We start from the raw sequence: 16,130 nt of genomic DNA, 5'->3' as shown, positions 1-16,130 counted from the left end.
AAAAAGACAAAACCCACAATTTAGCATAATCTAGTCAGATTTCAACTAACTCTGTACTGCATCTGAAAGCCTAGTTAAAGTTAGTGGTATTCTCCTCAGTAAAGCAAAAATAGTATTTCACAGAAGGAAAAACAAGCCAGGAAATAGTCTTAAAGCCTTGAATAAGACAACTGCCATTGCTGAAGACAATAACAACCCCACCAAGAAAAGCTTAACGCAGCACATCACTCAGCAGCCTACTACCAGCACCTTCAGTCTACTTGCCATTTTTTTCTACTTCTCCTTTCACCCCCACAAAAAGCAGAAAAATGAGAGGTGGCTGGTTCTAACTCTCTTATACCCATATTCTACCATACACACCACTTAACCACTTCCAGCTTGTTGAGATTCCCGATCCCTATTCATCCTCAAGCAGGATTCCTTCTTACCTTTCTTAAATTGTTTTTTTTCTGACAGCATTCAACATGCTGTCTCTCCAAATGAGGTTCAACCACCTTCCATGACCTTTTAGCAAAATTTTTTCATGTGGCTTGGGATCTAAAGTAGAAGTTAAATTACTAAGTTTCTTCAAGAACTGTAGGCAGAGATACAAGTTATGCACAACGAACAATAGAAGTGTCAAGATAAATGGTTGATACATATTTATGCAGTAGTAAGCAAGAATGCCTGTCCACAATGTATGAACAAAGAAAAGCACCTCCTTATGCTTTTTAAGGCAACATTTACTTAACTGCATTGAGACCAACCAACACAGTTCAGCTGCATATTGAATGCCCCAATCTTGGACCCACATGCCAGGTGACTGCAAACCAGACAACCTCATCATCCCCAAGCTTTACAGATAGTTATACTCACCTTCAAGTATACACAGGTAAATTTATTAGCGTGTCCTTGTCTATATCTGTCTACTTGGTCTTTTATAACTTCTGAATCATAGTCTTAAGTTCAATAAGACAGTGTCCATAAATAATTACTAATAGAGATCCATACTGCTGCTGTAGTTTTTTGACTTTTTCAGCAAGTGATGAAGTTACATAGGTAGCTCAAATATTACCAGTAGCAGCATCAAGACTGCGAGCAAGTTGTTTCAGAAAGGCATTTGTATTCATATACTATAATACAGAAGTCTCACTAATCTTTGTCAGGATTTGCTCTTGAAGTGTGCTCAGTATTGATTTCCATGCTATATAGCATGTGTGTGGCTGGTATTACCAATCCCACAATAAAAATAAACTGTTCTCAGTAGAATGGAAAACAGCATACTTGTTTCAGCAACAAGAAATCCATTTTCCTAGAGACATACAAATCAGGTAATTATCTAGATTCCAGCAAAGACAAGATCCTTGAAAACCAAGCCACACAGCAGTAATTTCAAGTTACCCAAGCTGTGTTTTCCTATGTATTTAATGCAAAGAACACTCTAGCAATATTCAATAAACATACTTTTTCCTGGAACTGTGGTATTTTATCTCCTAACAACCAAGTCTTAAAAATCCATCACTCTCAGCAATCTATATTTTACTTATGTGTTGGAAACCAACTTCCCTGACTTTATAAAACTATACTAAGCTAATACAAGTTAATATAACTAAGTTAATATAATGATATCCTGCTAAGCACAGGTTTAAAAGTTCCATTAAAAAAGTCCAATCTGTAGCTTAAGACAGGAGGGCTTCCAGAGAGCATTTTTCATGCTGTACCTTCATTTAAAAAAGTAACTTCTGACAATTTATTTTAAAAAATATATTGCTAATAGCAACCAGAACCTTTTTTAATCACAAAATTGTAAGCTTTCTTACCTCCACCTAAGCTTTCAGTATTAATCATTTTAACTAAGTCTCTTTAGTAAGAATTTAAGAGCTAGTAGCAACATGGCTTTGTAAGATTTTAATTGACAGAAGTTACACAAAATGCCCCTACCACAGGATAAACTGAAGAAAAACTTTAGCTGTAGGCAGAAAGATATATTCCACACACTGCTTCTATTTCAAAGTAGTCAGAAATATAGAATACAGAAATACATTTCTTTTGTGTAAATGTCTAGTATAAATTTCCAGACCACAATTGCATCTTCCCACTTCAATGAAGTGAAAGTACTTCTGCTCTGGAGAGAACCCATATCTGCTGGTAGAGGTAAGCCCTCATGACTCATCTATTTATCAAATCTAGTTGAGGGGGGGTTGGGTTTTTTCTGATCTCTGAAAAAAAATTTTTAAATAAAAAATCCGGAACTCCTATTCTGAGGAAATGCCAGTCTTAAAATAGAGGCTCACCAGTTTTACTTGTTGCATCAATATTTTATCACCTAGAAAAGCGACTTGCATCTAACTTTATGTATATGAAGGTACTGGGTTTATATCAAACTGATCTGTTTCTCAGCCTTGGCAGGGGTCACTGTTAAGTTAGATATAATGCAAGAATGTTAACTTAATGGCACTGCTACATATACAGTCATGAATTTTAGATTCAGGCCAACACTGTGCAGTCAACAAACTGCAACTTCACTATTGGCATCTTCACTAGCATGAGCAAACCACATCTGTTCATCATGCATACAATCTCATCAGAATAGCACACCAGTAAGTTTAAGAGAAAGTATCTACACCATGGTTTAGAAAGATTAAAAAAATGCACCAGGGCCAATCTGTATCAAAGCCATCTGTTATTTCAGAGAAAATAAAAAATCAGGTTGAAGGCAAGACACCGCTTGCACATCGGACTGATGAGTGTCTACTATTCCTTTTATGCATCAGAACATACCCACACCATTCAGTGCATTCATACACAATACTAATGCTACCCTTCAGAAAAAGGAAAGCCACGGAATATTCTGTCATAGACATCACCTTTACTGTTTTCCCAAGCATGACAACTTTAGTAAAAAAAGCCAGAGCACAAAACATTTTTAAGTTTCTGCTACCACCATTTGTGTTCCTTTGTGATAATAGTTTATACACTTAGTTTCTAAAAACCCTCCTCCCAAAACTTATATGGGCTTCAAAACACTTTACCAGAGAAAGAGCAAGTCGTAAGTTCAGTCTGTCTAATATCCCCAAAGCTACAAATAGATCTGGCAAGTTTCATCTTTCACTTAATGACTCCAAACCAGAAGCAGTTCTAGTTAGTGTTAATTCGTTTGTTAACTCAAGCCCTGTAATACAGGGGAAAAATTATGCTTGTTAACAGTTGATAATGCTGTCTTGGGACATAAATTGATTAATCCAGCTTAAGAGTTTCCCACACATCTGGTTAACTGGCTACCAGACAGCTGAGGGTCAAAATGGCTTTGACTTTCTGGGGATATTCTGAAGCCAAAATAATTTCAGAGGCAAGATCTATGCATGCATCAACCGTTTTAGCTGGGAGCCAAATGCCTCAACATTAACCAGCCTAAGGAAGCATTCACTTGCCAGTAAGGTGGTATTCTAAATACTGCTGCTCGCCAGAAAAGGATAAAAAAAAATGTAGCTATGAATGTAGTAAAAAAAAGCTGTTTTCAAATAGGGGAAATAAAATGAGCAATTCAACAATACACATGAAAAGCTTGCATCTTTCACTGACTTATTCACTTCACAATCACTGACAAGACTGATGTACTTTTTTTCTGCACCTGCAATTGTAAAAGCAGATAAAATATCTAATATGTAATTTACAATGTATTTGCCAGCTTGGCATAAAGGATGAAGAGAATATCAGAGTAGTTGACAATTACAAGCTTGTGAAGGCCCAGCAAAAACATGATTTCAAATATCTGCTAACTTAACAAAAAAAAAAATTGCATTTTAGAAGTGATACAATTCAATCTACCACAAAATACAAAGAGCTGCAAAAACATATACCATTCCAACAACAGTGTATATAAGTTATTAAATAATGATCTGATTTAAAAGAATATAAATGAAGCCTTTAAGTAGGTCTTTTCTACATGCATTTTATTCCTCATTAAAGAAAAATATGTAAAAAGGCCATTGGTAATTGCTTTGTTAACCACTGTAGAAAATGCCAATTCTCTGGTCACAGATGCCACTAGTTTAGCGCTTAAGGTCTCTGCCGTGTTACATGTGATAATTTTTAAATACTGTTAATTCTATTACTCCATTGGTAAAGAATGCGTGACTTGGAATATGGCAGTCTTCATACTGAGAGGGCAGCGATGCACAGTTTTATAATTATCCAGAAGAACAGCACCCTCCACTGCTCTGTACTTGAGGCTCATCATCAATGATCTGTACACCACGCCTTGCTATTCCTGACTGACTGGAACCATTCCCTCTTGCTCTTTCATCCACTTGAGCAGTTTCTATCATTCCTGTAAAGGAAGAAATGTATTAGGTGACATTCCACTGAATTGACCCAAGACTTAGATCCTAATCTATTTGCACAGGGACAAAACTTCAGATCCCCTATTTATTATAAAAACTAAGTACTCTGGTATTACATGGCATAGCTGCAAGAACATACTTAAATCTTCTTAAAGCACAAAACATCCAGAATCACATGTCTTTTCCAGCTGTGGCAGTTCTAAGATCACAGTGTCCAACTGTCAACATCCTTGCCAAATAAAATACATCTATCAATATTTGTATCACCCACTAGAGTATGTCCCAAAATGCCTCATTTACATGTTTTTTAAATACCCCCAGGGATGGGGACTCCACCACCTCCCTGGGCAGTCCATTTCAATGCTTAACTACTGTCTCAGTAAAATTCTCCTCAAATCTAGTTTAAACCTCCCCTGGTGCAACTTCAGGCCATTTCCTCTAGTCCTATTATTATTTGAGAGAAGAGGCCAGGACCCACCTCCCTAAAACCTCATTTCAGGTAGCTGTAGAGAGCAAGGTCTCCTCTCAGCCTCCTCTTCTCCAAACTAAACATTCCCAAATTCCCCTCAGCCTCTCCTCATAGGACTCCTTGTTCTCCAGACCTTCACCAGTTTTGGTTGCACTTCTCTGAACTCACTCCAGCACCTAAGTGTATTTCTTGTAGCAAAGGGCCCAGAACTGAACACAGCAGCTCCTGTGTTCAGCTAAGGGAGACCTTAGATACTCATGTCTGAATTTAATGTTTTCAGGAGCTAGAGTTACACACATAAAAAACATTCTGTCAAAAAAAGAAAATAATGAAGAGCACGCACCCAACATAAATGCCAACCCCCACCCCCCAAAAAAAACAAACAGAAAAACACCTCAACCTACTCTTCAGACATGCAGAAGATTAGCTTAAATTCTTGTCTAAGTACACAATGAATAGGACAACTTCCCTTTGATAAGTTTTATCGTACATTCCGTGACTTGTACCATTTACATAGACTGCTGTTTTAAATTTTCATTGTTACAAGTTTTTTTATTTGCAATTATTTGCGATTTTTTTTCATAGGTTGAAAGAGAGTGCTTGAAACATGCAATAGTGAGACAAGTCACAAAGTTTGATTTCAAGGTACTAATTACACACACTGAGTGAAACCACAGGTGCTCCAACAAAGTGGAAAAAAGATATTTTGATGCACAGCAATACTGTATCTATACATCAAGGTTCCACAGTTGTTACAGTACTGGGGTGACTTGCAGTAGATATAGATGAAGTCAGTTCTTAGTAATAGTTTAGATTAAGTCTTTTATATAGGGTTTTAAGCATTATGAAGCCCCCAGTCTTTTGTGAACAAGCTCTTTACCAACAAACTAGATAACACCTACTTTTACAAAGGTCAAGAAACAGTTCTTCAATTCCTTTGTTCTGCTTAGCTGAAGTATGATAATGTTTTGCTCCAACAGATTCAGCATACCTGTAGGAATAGATACAGAACTTAAACGTACTGAAGCATTCAATCTTCCTGAGCCACTTTACATGTGGCAAAAAGATGATCACAAGGGGTTTGTTATGAGTTTGACACATGCTGATTTAATGTAAAAAGGGAATTACGTGGTTAAAACTGCCATGAGTCATGAAAGACAGTAGATAAAATAAACAAATTTTCATGTCTAGAAATTAACTTAAATTGCAAAAGTTTACTTTGATCCTGTAAAACTCACAAGTCACACTTGAGTCAGTAAAGACATTCCAGGACTCAGATACCAATAGAACACTTAAGGAAGTAGCCTGCTAGGCACTGCCAGTTTATGCCTGCCAGTTGTTAACAGCATCACAAGATTATTACTCCAACATAATTCTGCAATGACTGTTGCTATTAATAATTGGTGTGACTTACGTTTCTGCTTCTTGCACTGAAACATGTCTTTCTTTTTCCAAGTCTATTTTGTTACCTGATGGAAACAAGTTATTCAACTCTTCTTACTTCAAAATTACCAAAAAGAAAGGAGTCACATAAACATTGTACCCCATAATTTTTCTACAAGCTGCCTCAGTCAAGACTGACTTACACAGCACATTTTTATTTAAGAATCCCTTTCCACTCAAGCATTTACAGCCAATGAAGTTTATGAATTCTACCTCTATAGAGTGATCAGGATAGCTAGATACTTCATATAAGCCACCAATTTGGCCTTCCATTTTTCTTTTGTAATTAAGCAGCTTGTCTGTACTGCAGAGCTAGTTTATGTAGAATATCCACACATCTATCCTCCTCAGTGTTTTAATCACTAGCTGATTTTAAGCCTAAACCCAGTAGTTCTCTTGCACTGTTTGCATTGATCTACCCAAGCTTTAAGTCTCATTCCACCCACCAAACACTTGATTATCAAAACAGACAAGCATCTAGTCTATGCCTCTGACAGCAACAAGAAACCATGATGTTTGAATACTTGCAAGTATAATACATATCTGAGGCTTGTCTTTGTTAAGACTACGGTTTGCAGGTGTCTCTACCATGTACTTCTGACAAGGTATATCATTAAATAGCTTGTTTTTCCAAACTAGCTTATTTTCCTTAGTGTGATCTACTGAAACTTCCTATTTCAAATTCAGTTGGATTTAGAAGTTAACACAAACTTAATACCTTCCTACATCAAAGCAATGTTTTGAAGATGCTATTTATCAAAATAAACATTTCTGATTCAATCATTAGAATCACATAAAAAACACTTACCTACTATACATAAACAGATTTCATTTCCCAACATTTTTCTTAATTCCTTAACCCAGTTTTTTACCTGCAAAAAGAAGAGATACAAGTTTATTTTCACATGACATAGTACTAACTTTGGCACTGTGGAACTGACCCATTTCCTTCATTAATTTTTTACTCTAAATGTGAAACAAACATGTTTAAAACAACACAGATTGACAAAAATACTCTTCACATAGCTATGAATGGCTCTTGTTGAGCATGTTTTAGTTCACAGTTGAAATTAAGAGCAAAACTTAAGACAACATGGTTCAATTACTCCAGAAATACAACTCGCCACACTTGTGTTAGTCCCATTCGAAAGAACAAGTTCACTGCATTGGCCACGTTAGGTCAGGCATGAGATCTTTTATCAACAGGCACTTACTGACAGATCACAAATGGTACTTTAAAGGCAGAGGTACCTGAACTGAGCTGTTCAGGTTACATTATAACAGATGTTTTTTTCCTGAGAGAACAGATGGGACAAGAGTGTCGAAAAAGCTGATGGTAAGGAATCTGTGATCAATTCTGTTGTCATGCTTTGTACTTGTATGATCACTGTGTTTGACCTAGGGACTGCTATTTTAAGGAACTTTAAGTTGTGAAGAGAAGCAAGCACTTGAAGAACCTAAAAATAATTAGGATACATGATACCAATCACGTATGCTTAACTTCTGCAAATCAACCTTCCTTCCTTTTTCTGAGAATTTAAGTGTTTTTAAATCATGAATTTTACGAAGTAGGGCTTAGCATGAAAAGACAAGTTGCAGTACTCACAAGTCATCACAATTCTGTAGATGGGGGGCAAGATTTTAACTGCTAGCACAAGTGTCTACTTGCTCAACACTTAGACTATTTTAAGTGCTTAAGCCATCATGGAACTACACCCTCATATGACTTCCATTGCTGCCAAACCAAGCCTTTCCCATATAACCACCATTTCTCACCCCTCTACACAAAAGTCCTCCTGGTTTTGGTATGAGTTTATCAGTGACAAACCCACTTTGGAAGGCATCATCAGTTTTCAGGTTTAAGATCACCTGCTGAGACTGTGATCACTGATAACACTAAAATCATTTGCTATCAAGTTACAGGCTCTCATGAGGATTTGAAGTTCAAATACTTCATATCACTGAGAAAGTAATGTTTCCACCATCATGTATTGCAATTTCAGAGTTCTCATATCTGTAAAAGGTCCCATCACTTAAAATATTAATAATTTGATTATTACAGAAGAGATCAGTATTGAAGACTATCTCAACAGTATAGTTTATGCTTGTAACCTGTCACAGGTAACCCATACATTTAATTCTCTCATGGTCTTTGACAAACCTTGCTAGAACGTCAGTAGACTGAAAAAAGTCAGTTTTCAAAAGAATACTAATAAAGTGTATACTTCCATTATGTGTTCTAAATTTGCAGATATAATATATATTACAGTTGCTGGAAACAGAAGATTTCCATTTATACACTTGTATACCAGATTAGCTTTCAATCCATTTACATTTTGCAGAGGTAAAAATCTGTCCAATACCTTTTGAAAAGAGTCTTCGTCTGTTATATCATATACTAGAATAGCACCATTAGAATCTCGGTAGTAGATGGGCCCCAATGCGTGAAATCTTTCTTGACCAGCTGTATCCTGCATTTAAAATATACTTGTTAGCATTTAACACAAAGCAAATAAAATACTTCAAGAAATTTAAAACGCCTTGAAAATTTACTTTATTAAATTCCTAACACTAGAGTTCTAGCAAGCAAGCCCACGTAATTTTTCAGGAAAATATTTGAATTAGCTAGGGGAGAGAAAATAGGAAAGTAACATACCCATATTGCAAGGTTTACTCTTTTCCCACCAATATTTAGCTTCTTTGTAAGAAAAGATGCCTGGAATACAAAACAGATTATAGGTAGGTTTTACACACAAATGCCTCATTTGACTTCAGATTAACTTACTAATAAAAACATCTGAATCAATAAATGACAGATTTGTGTATCAAAATACTCTTTAAGCCAGAAGGATGAGTCAGTATGAAGCCAGTTAGTAATTTCACTACAGTTTTCCAGGAATGTATTCTAAGTAAATTTGACTTAAACCAATCATTTATTACATCTTTTTCGTGCTGTTTTGAACACCTTGGGAAGGATAAAAGTTACATGGAGTCTGAATTCACAATACTGGTAAGTCTAAGCTGAGCTCGATGCATTTCACAAGAGAAAACAAAGTTTTGGTAGGAATCAGCCTAACAGGATTTTTAATTTACAGGAACTAGCGAAGTTAATTCTTTTCACTATTAGTGAACGACTAGAAAAAATAAATTGTTTGATTTTATAGAAAAAAGTCTCAGAACACTAGTGTTCGGTAAGTTTCTTCTTCTAATTCTTTTCCCCTTTTTTGCATAAGTGATGTCATAACTCTTCCTACATGTTTTGGGGGGACTTTTTTTTGGTCATGGTATGGCTTGGGTTTGTTGTAGTTTGGGGTTTTTTTCTGCTATTGTATCTGAAATCTCAGCAATACCCTTCCTAGCTAACACACAAAAGGAAAGCAAGTGGCACAATAAGAAAATTCTCAGAATAGCATATATAAGAATTACACTACATTAACTTTTGAAACATTTCACAGGACCAGAGCATACTGCAAGACTAGCCTAATTTTAGTAATTCAAGTGCATGTCTATTCTCCAGCCCTGCATGATCCACATTTCAAACACCACTTCTGTTACCAACCATGTAATTCAGTGACTAAAAAGGGGTATAAGCTAAAACAGGGTGTGAAGGAGTTGATACATTAGTAACCTGCTCCAGTTTCTCTGAAGACTAGCAGGAACACCTCAGCACCTCAGCATCAGACAATGCAGTTGCCAAGGGTTACCTTCTGTCTTTTTCCTTATGTTACACTCAGTTTTACTTTCAGCTTTGCCTCAATTTGTGTTTAGCTATCAACAAGTACTCGGTATCTTATGATATGTTCAACCCAGGTTATTTTAGCCTGGACTGTAGCAGCTCAACACAAGCTCTCTGTATGAGCACTGACCAGGCACTGAACTGACCACAAGGTATGTATGCAGAAAGTGCCATGTGCCAGATCAGCTGCTTGGACCAGCTTACTGCTTAACTATATAAGCAATCAGCAGGCACAAAGACCACCATGGTAGTTCAATTTACACCAGCCTAAACACCTCTGAAAGTGCTTCTGAGATGCTGCCTGTATTGAAGTCATCAATATGACTTTAATGCTAGAGCAGCTCCTGATCTTGAGCTACTTCCCCAGCATTATCTCTGGCATCTGTTCAACCTAAGGTGAGACGATTAAAGAAACTTTCATTTTTGAAGTAAAATGTACTTTCTTCCAAAACTTTCCACAAGATCTGATAAGTAGGACAAATAGAAAGAAGACAGACCACAGGAAAGAACCTTTCAAAGAGCAAATGGCAAAGAAATAATCATTATGACCATTGTATTCAACATAACTACAGCTCAATGCTACCCTGCAAGACTTCAGTGAGGTGTCTAGTCAGCTTCACAAAAACTTCCAGAGGGCATGCTAAAAGTATTTTTCATGCTAACAAACAGCTTAGCAGCAAAGCAGCAAATCTCACCAGGAAAACTATTTATTTAACAAAAACCACAGAAAGTAGTTTACGGCCTTCTGCTATCTGCCCCTGAAGATCAGTATCTAAGTCTTCATATCATAATTTGTTCTACTACAACATGGTCTCAAAGTCAGAAGCTTAGACATTTCTTAGAAGTTTTAATTCACCACCATTCAAACCATATTATGAGAAGGTATGGTTAGGCTCAATTAATCAAGCTTACCTGACAAAAGCTTGCTGAATTACAAGATTGGAAACCGGTGTTTGTAATGTAAGTAATGAGCAGAAAGCTTTGTGAACATGCTGAGAGTAACAGCCAATACTGTATTACAGAATAAATACTTCATTCTTCTTCATTATGTTCATATACTCGAGGATTACTTTTAGCAGGCTCCTTTCTTGGATAACTTTGGTGTATCTACCACCAGCAAAGTGCATTTTACATCCACTGAGGCAAACACAAAAGATAAAACATCTAATAAATACTTTTTAAAACTCCCTCTTCAAGTTCCATTTGTATAGTGGAAAAGCAAGGTTACTTCTCTTCACTAACTCTGAGGTTAGAGACAAAATAAAAACAAAAAACCCAAACCAAACTAACAAAAAAAAAACAAACACCAAAAAAACAAATAAAAAAAAAAAAAAAGCAAATCCAAAAAATTAAAGCAAACAAGTGAAGAGCAAGACTATAGCTTTTAGAAAACTGGGGGAAACCCAACAGGGAAGGAAGAAGGGAGAGTCTTAACCACTATTTTGAAAAAGTCAGTTGCCAAGACTCTCAAAGCCTTTGAAATCAGTGCTCTAGACAGCATTACATTACTACATATAAAAAGAGGATTCAACAGTTTTCTTAATTTCTCAGTAACTTACTATAATGAGTAATACAGATTTAAGTCTAAGTTGTGACTCAATGTAAAATCAGTAAACTCCTTTCTATATTACTGCCATTACAGTGACATCATTTTCTCCTCAGACTTCCAAAAACCAACAAGTACATAGGACCACAGTTATTCCAGAGATAACTCTTTGAAGTAAGGAGCTAATTCAGTATTTTGAATCTAGCATCTTATGACTGCTCTAAAGAATACTTTGAAACTTAAAAGGAAAAGATAATTACATTATAAGAGCCAGAATTCTATTCTCTTTATGAGCCTGCAGAAAATATTTTTCTTTTAATTCTTTCTTTTAAGTGAAGAGTTTCACATGTCCCTGTTAGAAGCTGATAGAGGGGCATAAGGAAGACTGAGATGGAAAAGATTATCTTGCAAGTCACTGAATAAAAGCAGGTATATGTCACCTGCCTCTTGACTTCTTCATCTTCAGAGACAGCGAGCTAGGCATATGAATAGTGCATATAGCACTGAACTTCTCTCCATTTCTATCTTCTCTCCAGCTATTTTAGACAGCCAAGACATCTTTTCCAGGTTAGGCAAGTCCACCAAAGTAATCAGGATCTGTATAGTATGATTAGCACATCAGAGGCTCTCTTGGATTGGCTATGTTACAGCCCCCCACATCTGATAGATTCCTACACAGAAAGTTGTATTTGTCTTGAGTAACTAACAAAGTTTATACCCCATTTTTGTCCTGCGCTGGCAGAGGAGTTGGACTTGATCATCTTCAGAGATCCCTTCCAACCCCTGACATTCTGAAATTTTGTGATTCTTTTTCCAGAACAGTTTACTTGATAGCAATTTATATCTTAGAATTATTTTATCAAGATGAGAGCACTGCCCTCAATATTTCAATCGATGGGAACTAATTCTAATAGTCCCACCAGCTCTAACAATAGGTCATAGACTCTATTTATTGCCTGCAAAAAATTCCTACCTTTTCTGCATCAGCTTTTCCACATTACTGTAGGTAATTCTTTTCATATGTGAATCAACTTATGCGACTGACCTTAATTTCAATTTGCAGGTCATCAGCATCCTAGGTACGTGACTTCAAGCTAACAAATCACTGCAACACATCCTGGCAGCCTCCTAACCTCAATGAAAGGAAGTTCCAGTTCATCATTTCTCTCTAGCTAGCTTTTAGGGAACAGAGCCAGGGGAGGGAAGACAAACTGCTGCCCTTCACTAACAACTTTGTTACTAGCACAAAATAAATTCTCCTATTTGGGTATTCATAGGCTAGCTTCACAACAATAAAATATTTAAGTGTTAAAATTCAGATAGGAAAGTACAGGTATACATTAGACAAAAGATTCACACTGACCAGTATAAAGATATCCTGTGCTCACCCACACCAAAGTTTCCAGAAGAATACTGTCTCTCCACCCCTTTTGTTGCAATCAGATCGGAATAAATGCAGTATTTTTGTCTGTAAGTCAAAGATTACTGTGGATAGGAGAAGACCACTAGCTACCAAGAAGAGAGGTTCTCTATGATTCCCATAATCACTTAACATCACTGTGGCCCCTTTGGTGAATCTAATTTTTGCTTTACTAGAACAAAAATCATTTGCTGCAATACTTTGAACTGATGCCATGAAACAAAGCCACCTTATCAGATTGAGTCTTTAATCTTAAATAAAATTAAAATTAGGATGTTTTGCATAAATGTCACTTCACCGCTTAATCAGATACCCTAGTTTCTCCTTGTGTTATTTTTAAGGGTTGTTTGAATTTGCTAGTGAAACAAAATTATTGCAAATTTCATCTAGAAATAACTATAAGGTGAGAAGTATTATCTTCATTACTCTGTGTCCTTGTACCCTCCAAGTATGTATGATGTACACTAAGACCCAACAACAAATGATACTGTATTTGACAATCAAGAAGATATAAATGTGATGAAGGAGGCCCAGAACAAAGAAGGAAATTAGTTGAGAAACAGTGCAGTTAAAAGGAGCAGGTATCAAACAAGAACCTCATCAGAATGGAGAAACAAGATGACAGTATCAAGCATAAGCATGTTCTTCCACTCTTCTACAAGCACACTGTCTCCCTCTTCACACAAAAAACCAAAAAGCTCTCAGGTTATAGTATCTAGATAAACGTCCATTTTATGATATCTTTGACCCAAGTTTGTATTCCAACTCACTTTTTGCTTCTAACTTTAGTTTTTTTCACTACAAACTTAAAGAACATGATTACCAAAAAAATATTGAACTGCATCACACAACCAACTACTCAGCTCTACTCTTCCTGAAATGGAATCAGAATTCAGCTATATATGATACTTTCAATGCACTTTAAATGATTACTCGATACTACACTTCAGGTTAAAATTACAACTGCATTTCAGATACCTACATGCTTCTTGTCATTTCTGTAGTGCGGCAAATACCGATTACCTCTATGGCAGAGGTACAACCATCTTGCTGTAAATACTACACCATGCCCAGTAAATCTAACAGCAGAGCATGAATATAGGATTCTCTAGGACAGGTTTAAAGTATGTTGGTTTTTTTAGCTCTTTATAGAAAAAATGAAACAATATTCCACTTATTAAACATTGACTGTATTGCTTCTATTGAACCTCTGAGTTTCTTGTTTTCAATATTAACTTCCACTACTAAGTAATTTTGAGATAGGCAATACAAAAAGATCTTCCCCTACATATGCAGGAACAGGGCAAAACTACAAACTACCCCAATTTTTTTTTTTTTTTTTTCACCAACTCTGTATTCCGTACCTCACAGAACCTCAAAACCCACTAATGGCCCATGTGATGTCAGAGTTTGTTTATTTTTAAAAAGTTTATTCAGAGCAGTGTCTAATTTAAATTGACAAACCATACTTTCATATACCTGCTCCGAACTGCTAAGAAAGATGCTGTGCAACTGCAATTAAAAAGGTTAAGGAAGCCAAGACATCCAAAAAAACTTAACATACAACCCACAACATTAAGTTTAAAACGTATTTTTGGATACCAGGTACCACTTAAGCATTTTATTTTGTACCTTGGCGTGCATGCCATTCAGTGCCAATAGGTAATGTGCATTACTTTCAAACAGACACCCTGTCATGTTCCATAAGTGGAATATCACTTTTTAGTTCATTATAAATTATCAGACATTACTGCTGAGAATCAGGCCAACAAGAGATAATGTGACAAGAAATTAAAGAATCTTCTCTGGTATTAAATCAGAAGCCTTAATCTTATAAACGATTTTGGGAAAGCTGTTCTCTAGTACCTAGGCAGTTTAAGTATTAGATTTGAGAATCTGAGGAAGACTATAATGAAGAGAAACACAGCACATATGAAAAAGTAATCAGTCCACTACCAATGGTTACAATAACAGCATCGCTTTCAAATCATGCTTCCAGTGAAGATCTAACTGGAAAAAAAAGAAGTCAGCATTCAGAATGAAAACGAAACCTTTAAGTACTGAAAGCGTAACCAGGTGTAAAAAGAACCAGCACTTTAGCACATCCAGCAATCTCGGCAGGTCCGCATTTAAGGAGCTGTAGTGGTCACCGAGGCCTCCGTTAAGCAGTAAAACAAGACGACAAACACCGAAACACTGGTGCGGGTTACGGAGCAACGCTTCATGAGCAACAGGGACAGTCCGGTAAGCGCGATGGGGCGGCCAGGGTCAGGCCGGCACCAGCTAGCAACCCTAGAAGCTGTGCAAAGGAAAGGGAGAAGAGAAGCAGACCCCCACACCTCGCTCTAGCCTAGTAACTCCGGGTAGGGGCTCCCCGCCCGCCCCCGGCCCGGCGCGGCCCGCACCTGCAGGGTGGTGATGTGCTTGTCGTTGAACTTGTTCTCGCAGTAGCGCAGCACCAGGGAGGTTTTCCCCACGCAGCCCTCCCCGAGCAGCACCACCTTGAAGGAAAAGCTGCGGCCCCCGGCCGCTGCACCGGCCCCCGTCGCCATCTACGCCCCGCCGAGCCGAGCCGGGCCGCTGCCGCCTCACATCCAACGGTCAGCACCCCCGCCGCGGGGCGGCGCCGCCGCCGCCGCCGCCGCCGCCGCCGCCTCTGCGACCACCACCACCCTCGCCGCCGCCTACCGAGACGGGGACCCGCAGGGGAGCGAAAGAAGGAACGGCGGGACGGGGAGGAAGCGGGAAGGCGCCACCGAGGCCCCGGGAGACGGAAGTCGAGGTGAGGGGCGCCGAAAAGCTACAACGTTTGAAGGCGGCCGAAAGCACCTTCCCCCTAATGGCGTCTTCTTCCTCCTACGTCACGCGCCGCCCGGTCACGCGCCCTTCCCGCCACCAATAGGGAGGGGCGGAGGCAGAAGGGGGGCGAGGGGAGAGGGGGTAAGAGGCCCCACCCAAAGGCGGCGGAGGGGTGGGGAGTGGCCCTACGTCGGGCAGAGCCTCCTGAGGTGCCTGCCTGCCTGCCTGCCTGCCTGCCTGCCTGCCTGCCTGCCTGCCTGCCTGCCTGCCTGCCTGCCTGCCTGCCTGCCTGCCTGCCTGCCTGCCTGCCTGCCTGCCTGCCTGCCTGCCTGCCTAGCTGCCTGCCTAGCTGCCTGGCTGGCGGGGGGTGGGCTATGCCGAGCCGGGGCTGGGCT

General features: G+C 38.4%; 1 protein-coding gene across 1 annotated transcript; it reads right to left on the bottom strand.

Moving 5' to 3' along the window:
- Window positions 1–2,828: 2,828 nt before the first annotated feature.
- Window positions 2,829–15,809, bottom strand: RAB21 (RAB21, member RAS oncogene family). The gene is made up of 7 exons (XM_071767044.1): window positions 15,342–15,809; window positions 8,891–8,950; window positions 8,598–8,705; window positions 7,043–7,106; window positions 6,206–6,260; window positions 5,694–5,782; window positions 2,829–4,309 (listed from the first exon to the last, which is right to left on the bottom strand). The coding sequence occupies exons 1-7, from the start codon at window positions 15,486–15,488 to the stop codon at window positions 4,170–4,172; spliced, it is 663 nt and encodes a 220-aa protein (XP_071623145.1). The 5' UTR covers window positions 15,489–15,809; the 3' UTR covers window positions 2,829–4,169.
- Window positions 15,810–16,130: the final 321 nt, after the last annotated feature.

This window comes from Heliangelus exortis, chromosome 1 (assembly GCF_036169615.1).
Source record: "Heliangelus exortis chromosome 1, bHelExo1.hap1, whole genome shotgun sequence".
In the NCBI taxonomy this organism is placed as follows: Eukaryota; Metazoa; Chordata; class Aves; order Apodiformes; family Trochilidae; genus Heliangelus; species Heliangelus exortis.
Note: the sequence above shows the minus strand (reverse complement) of the source record. Positions and strands in the feature narration are given on the sequence as shown.

Coding starts and splice junctions, on each gene's coding strand:
- RAB21 (XM_071767044.1), bottom strand. CDS start 15,488: ATGGCGACGGGGGCCGGTGCAGCGGCCGGGGGCCGCAGCTTTTCCTTC. Junction 7,107..8,597: donor ACGAAGACTCTTTTCAAAAG/GTATTGGACAGA, acceptor TTCTTTTTGCAG/GTAAAAAACTGGGTTAAGGA. Junction 4,310..5,693: donor GTTTCTTGACCTTTGTAAAA/GTAGGTGTTATC, acceptor CTTCCTTTACAG/GAATGATAGAAACTGCTCAA.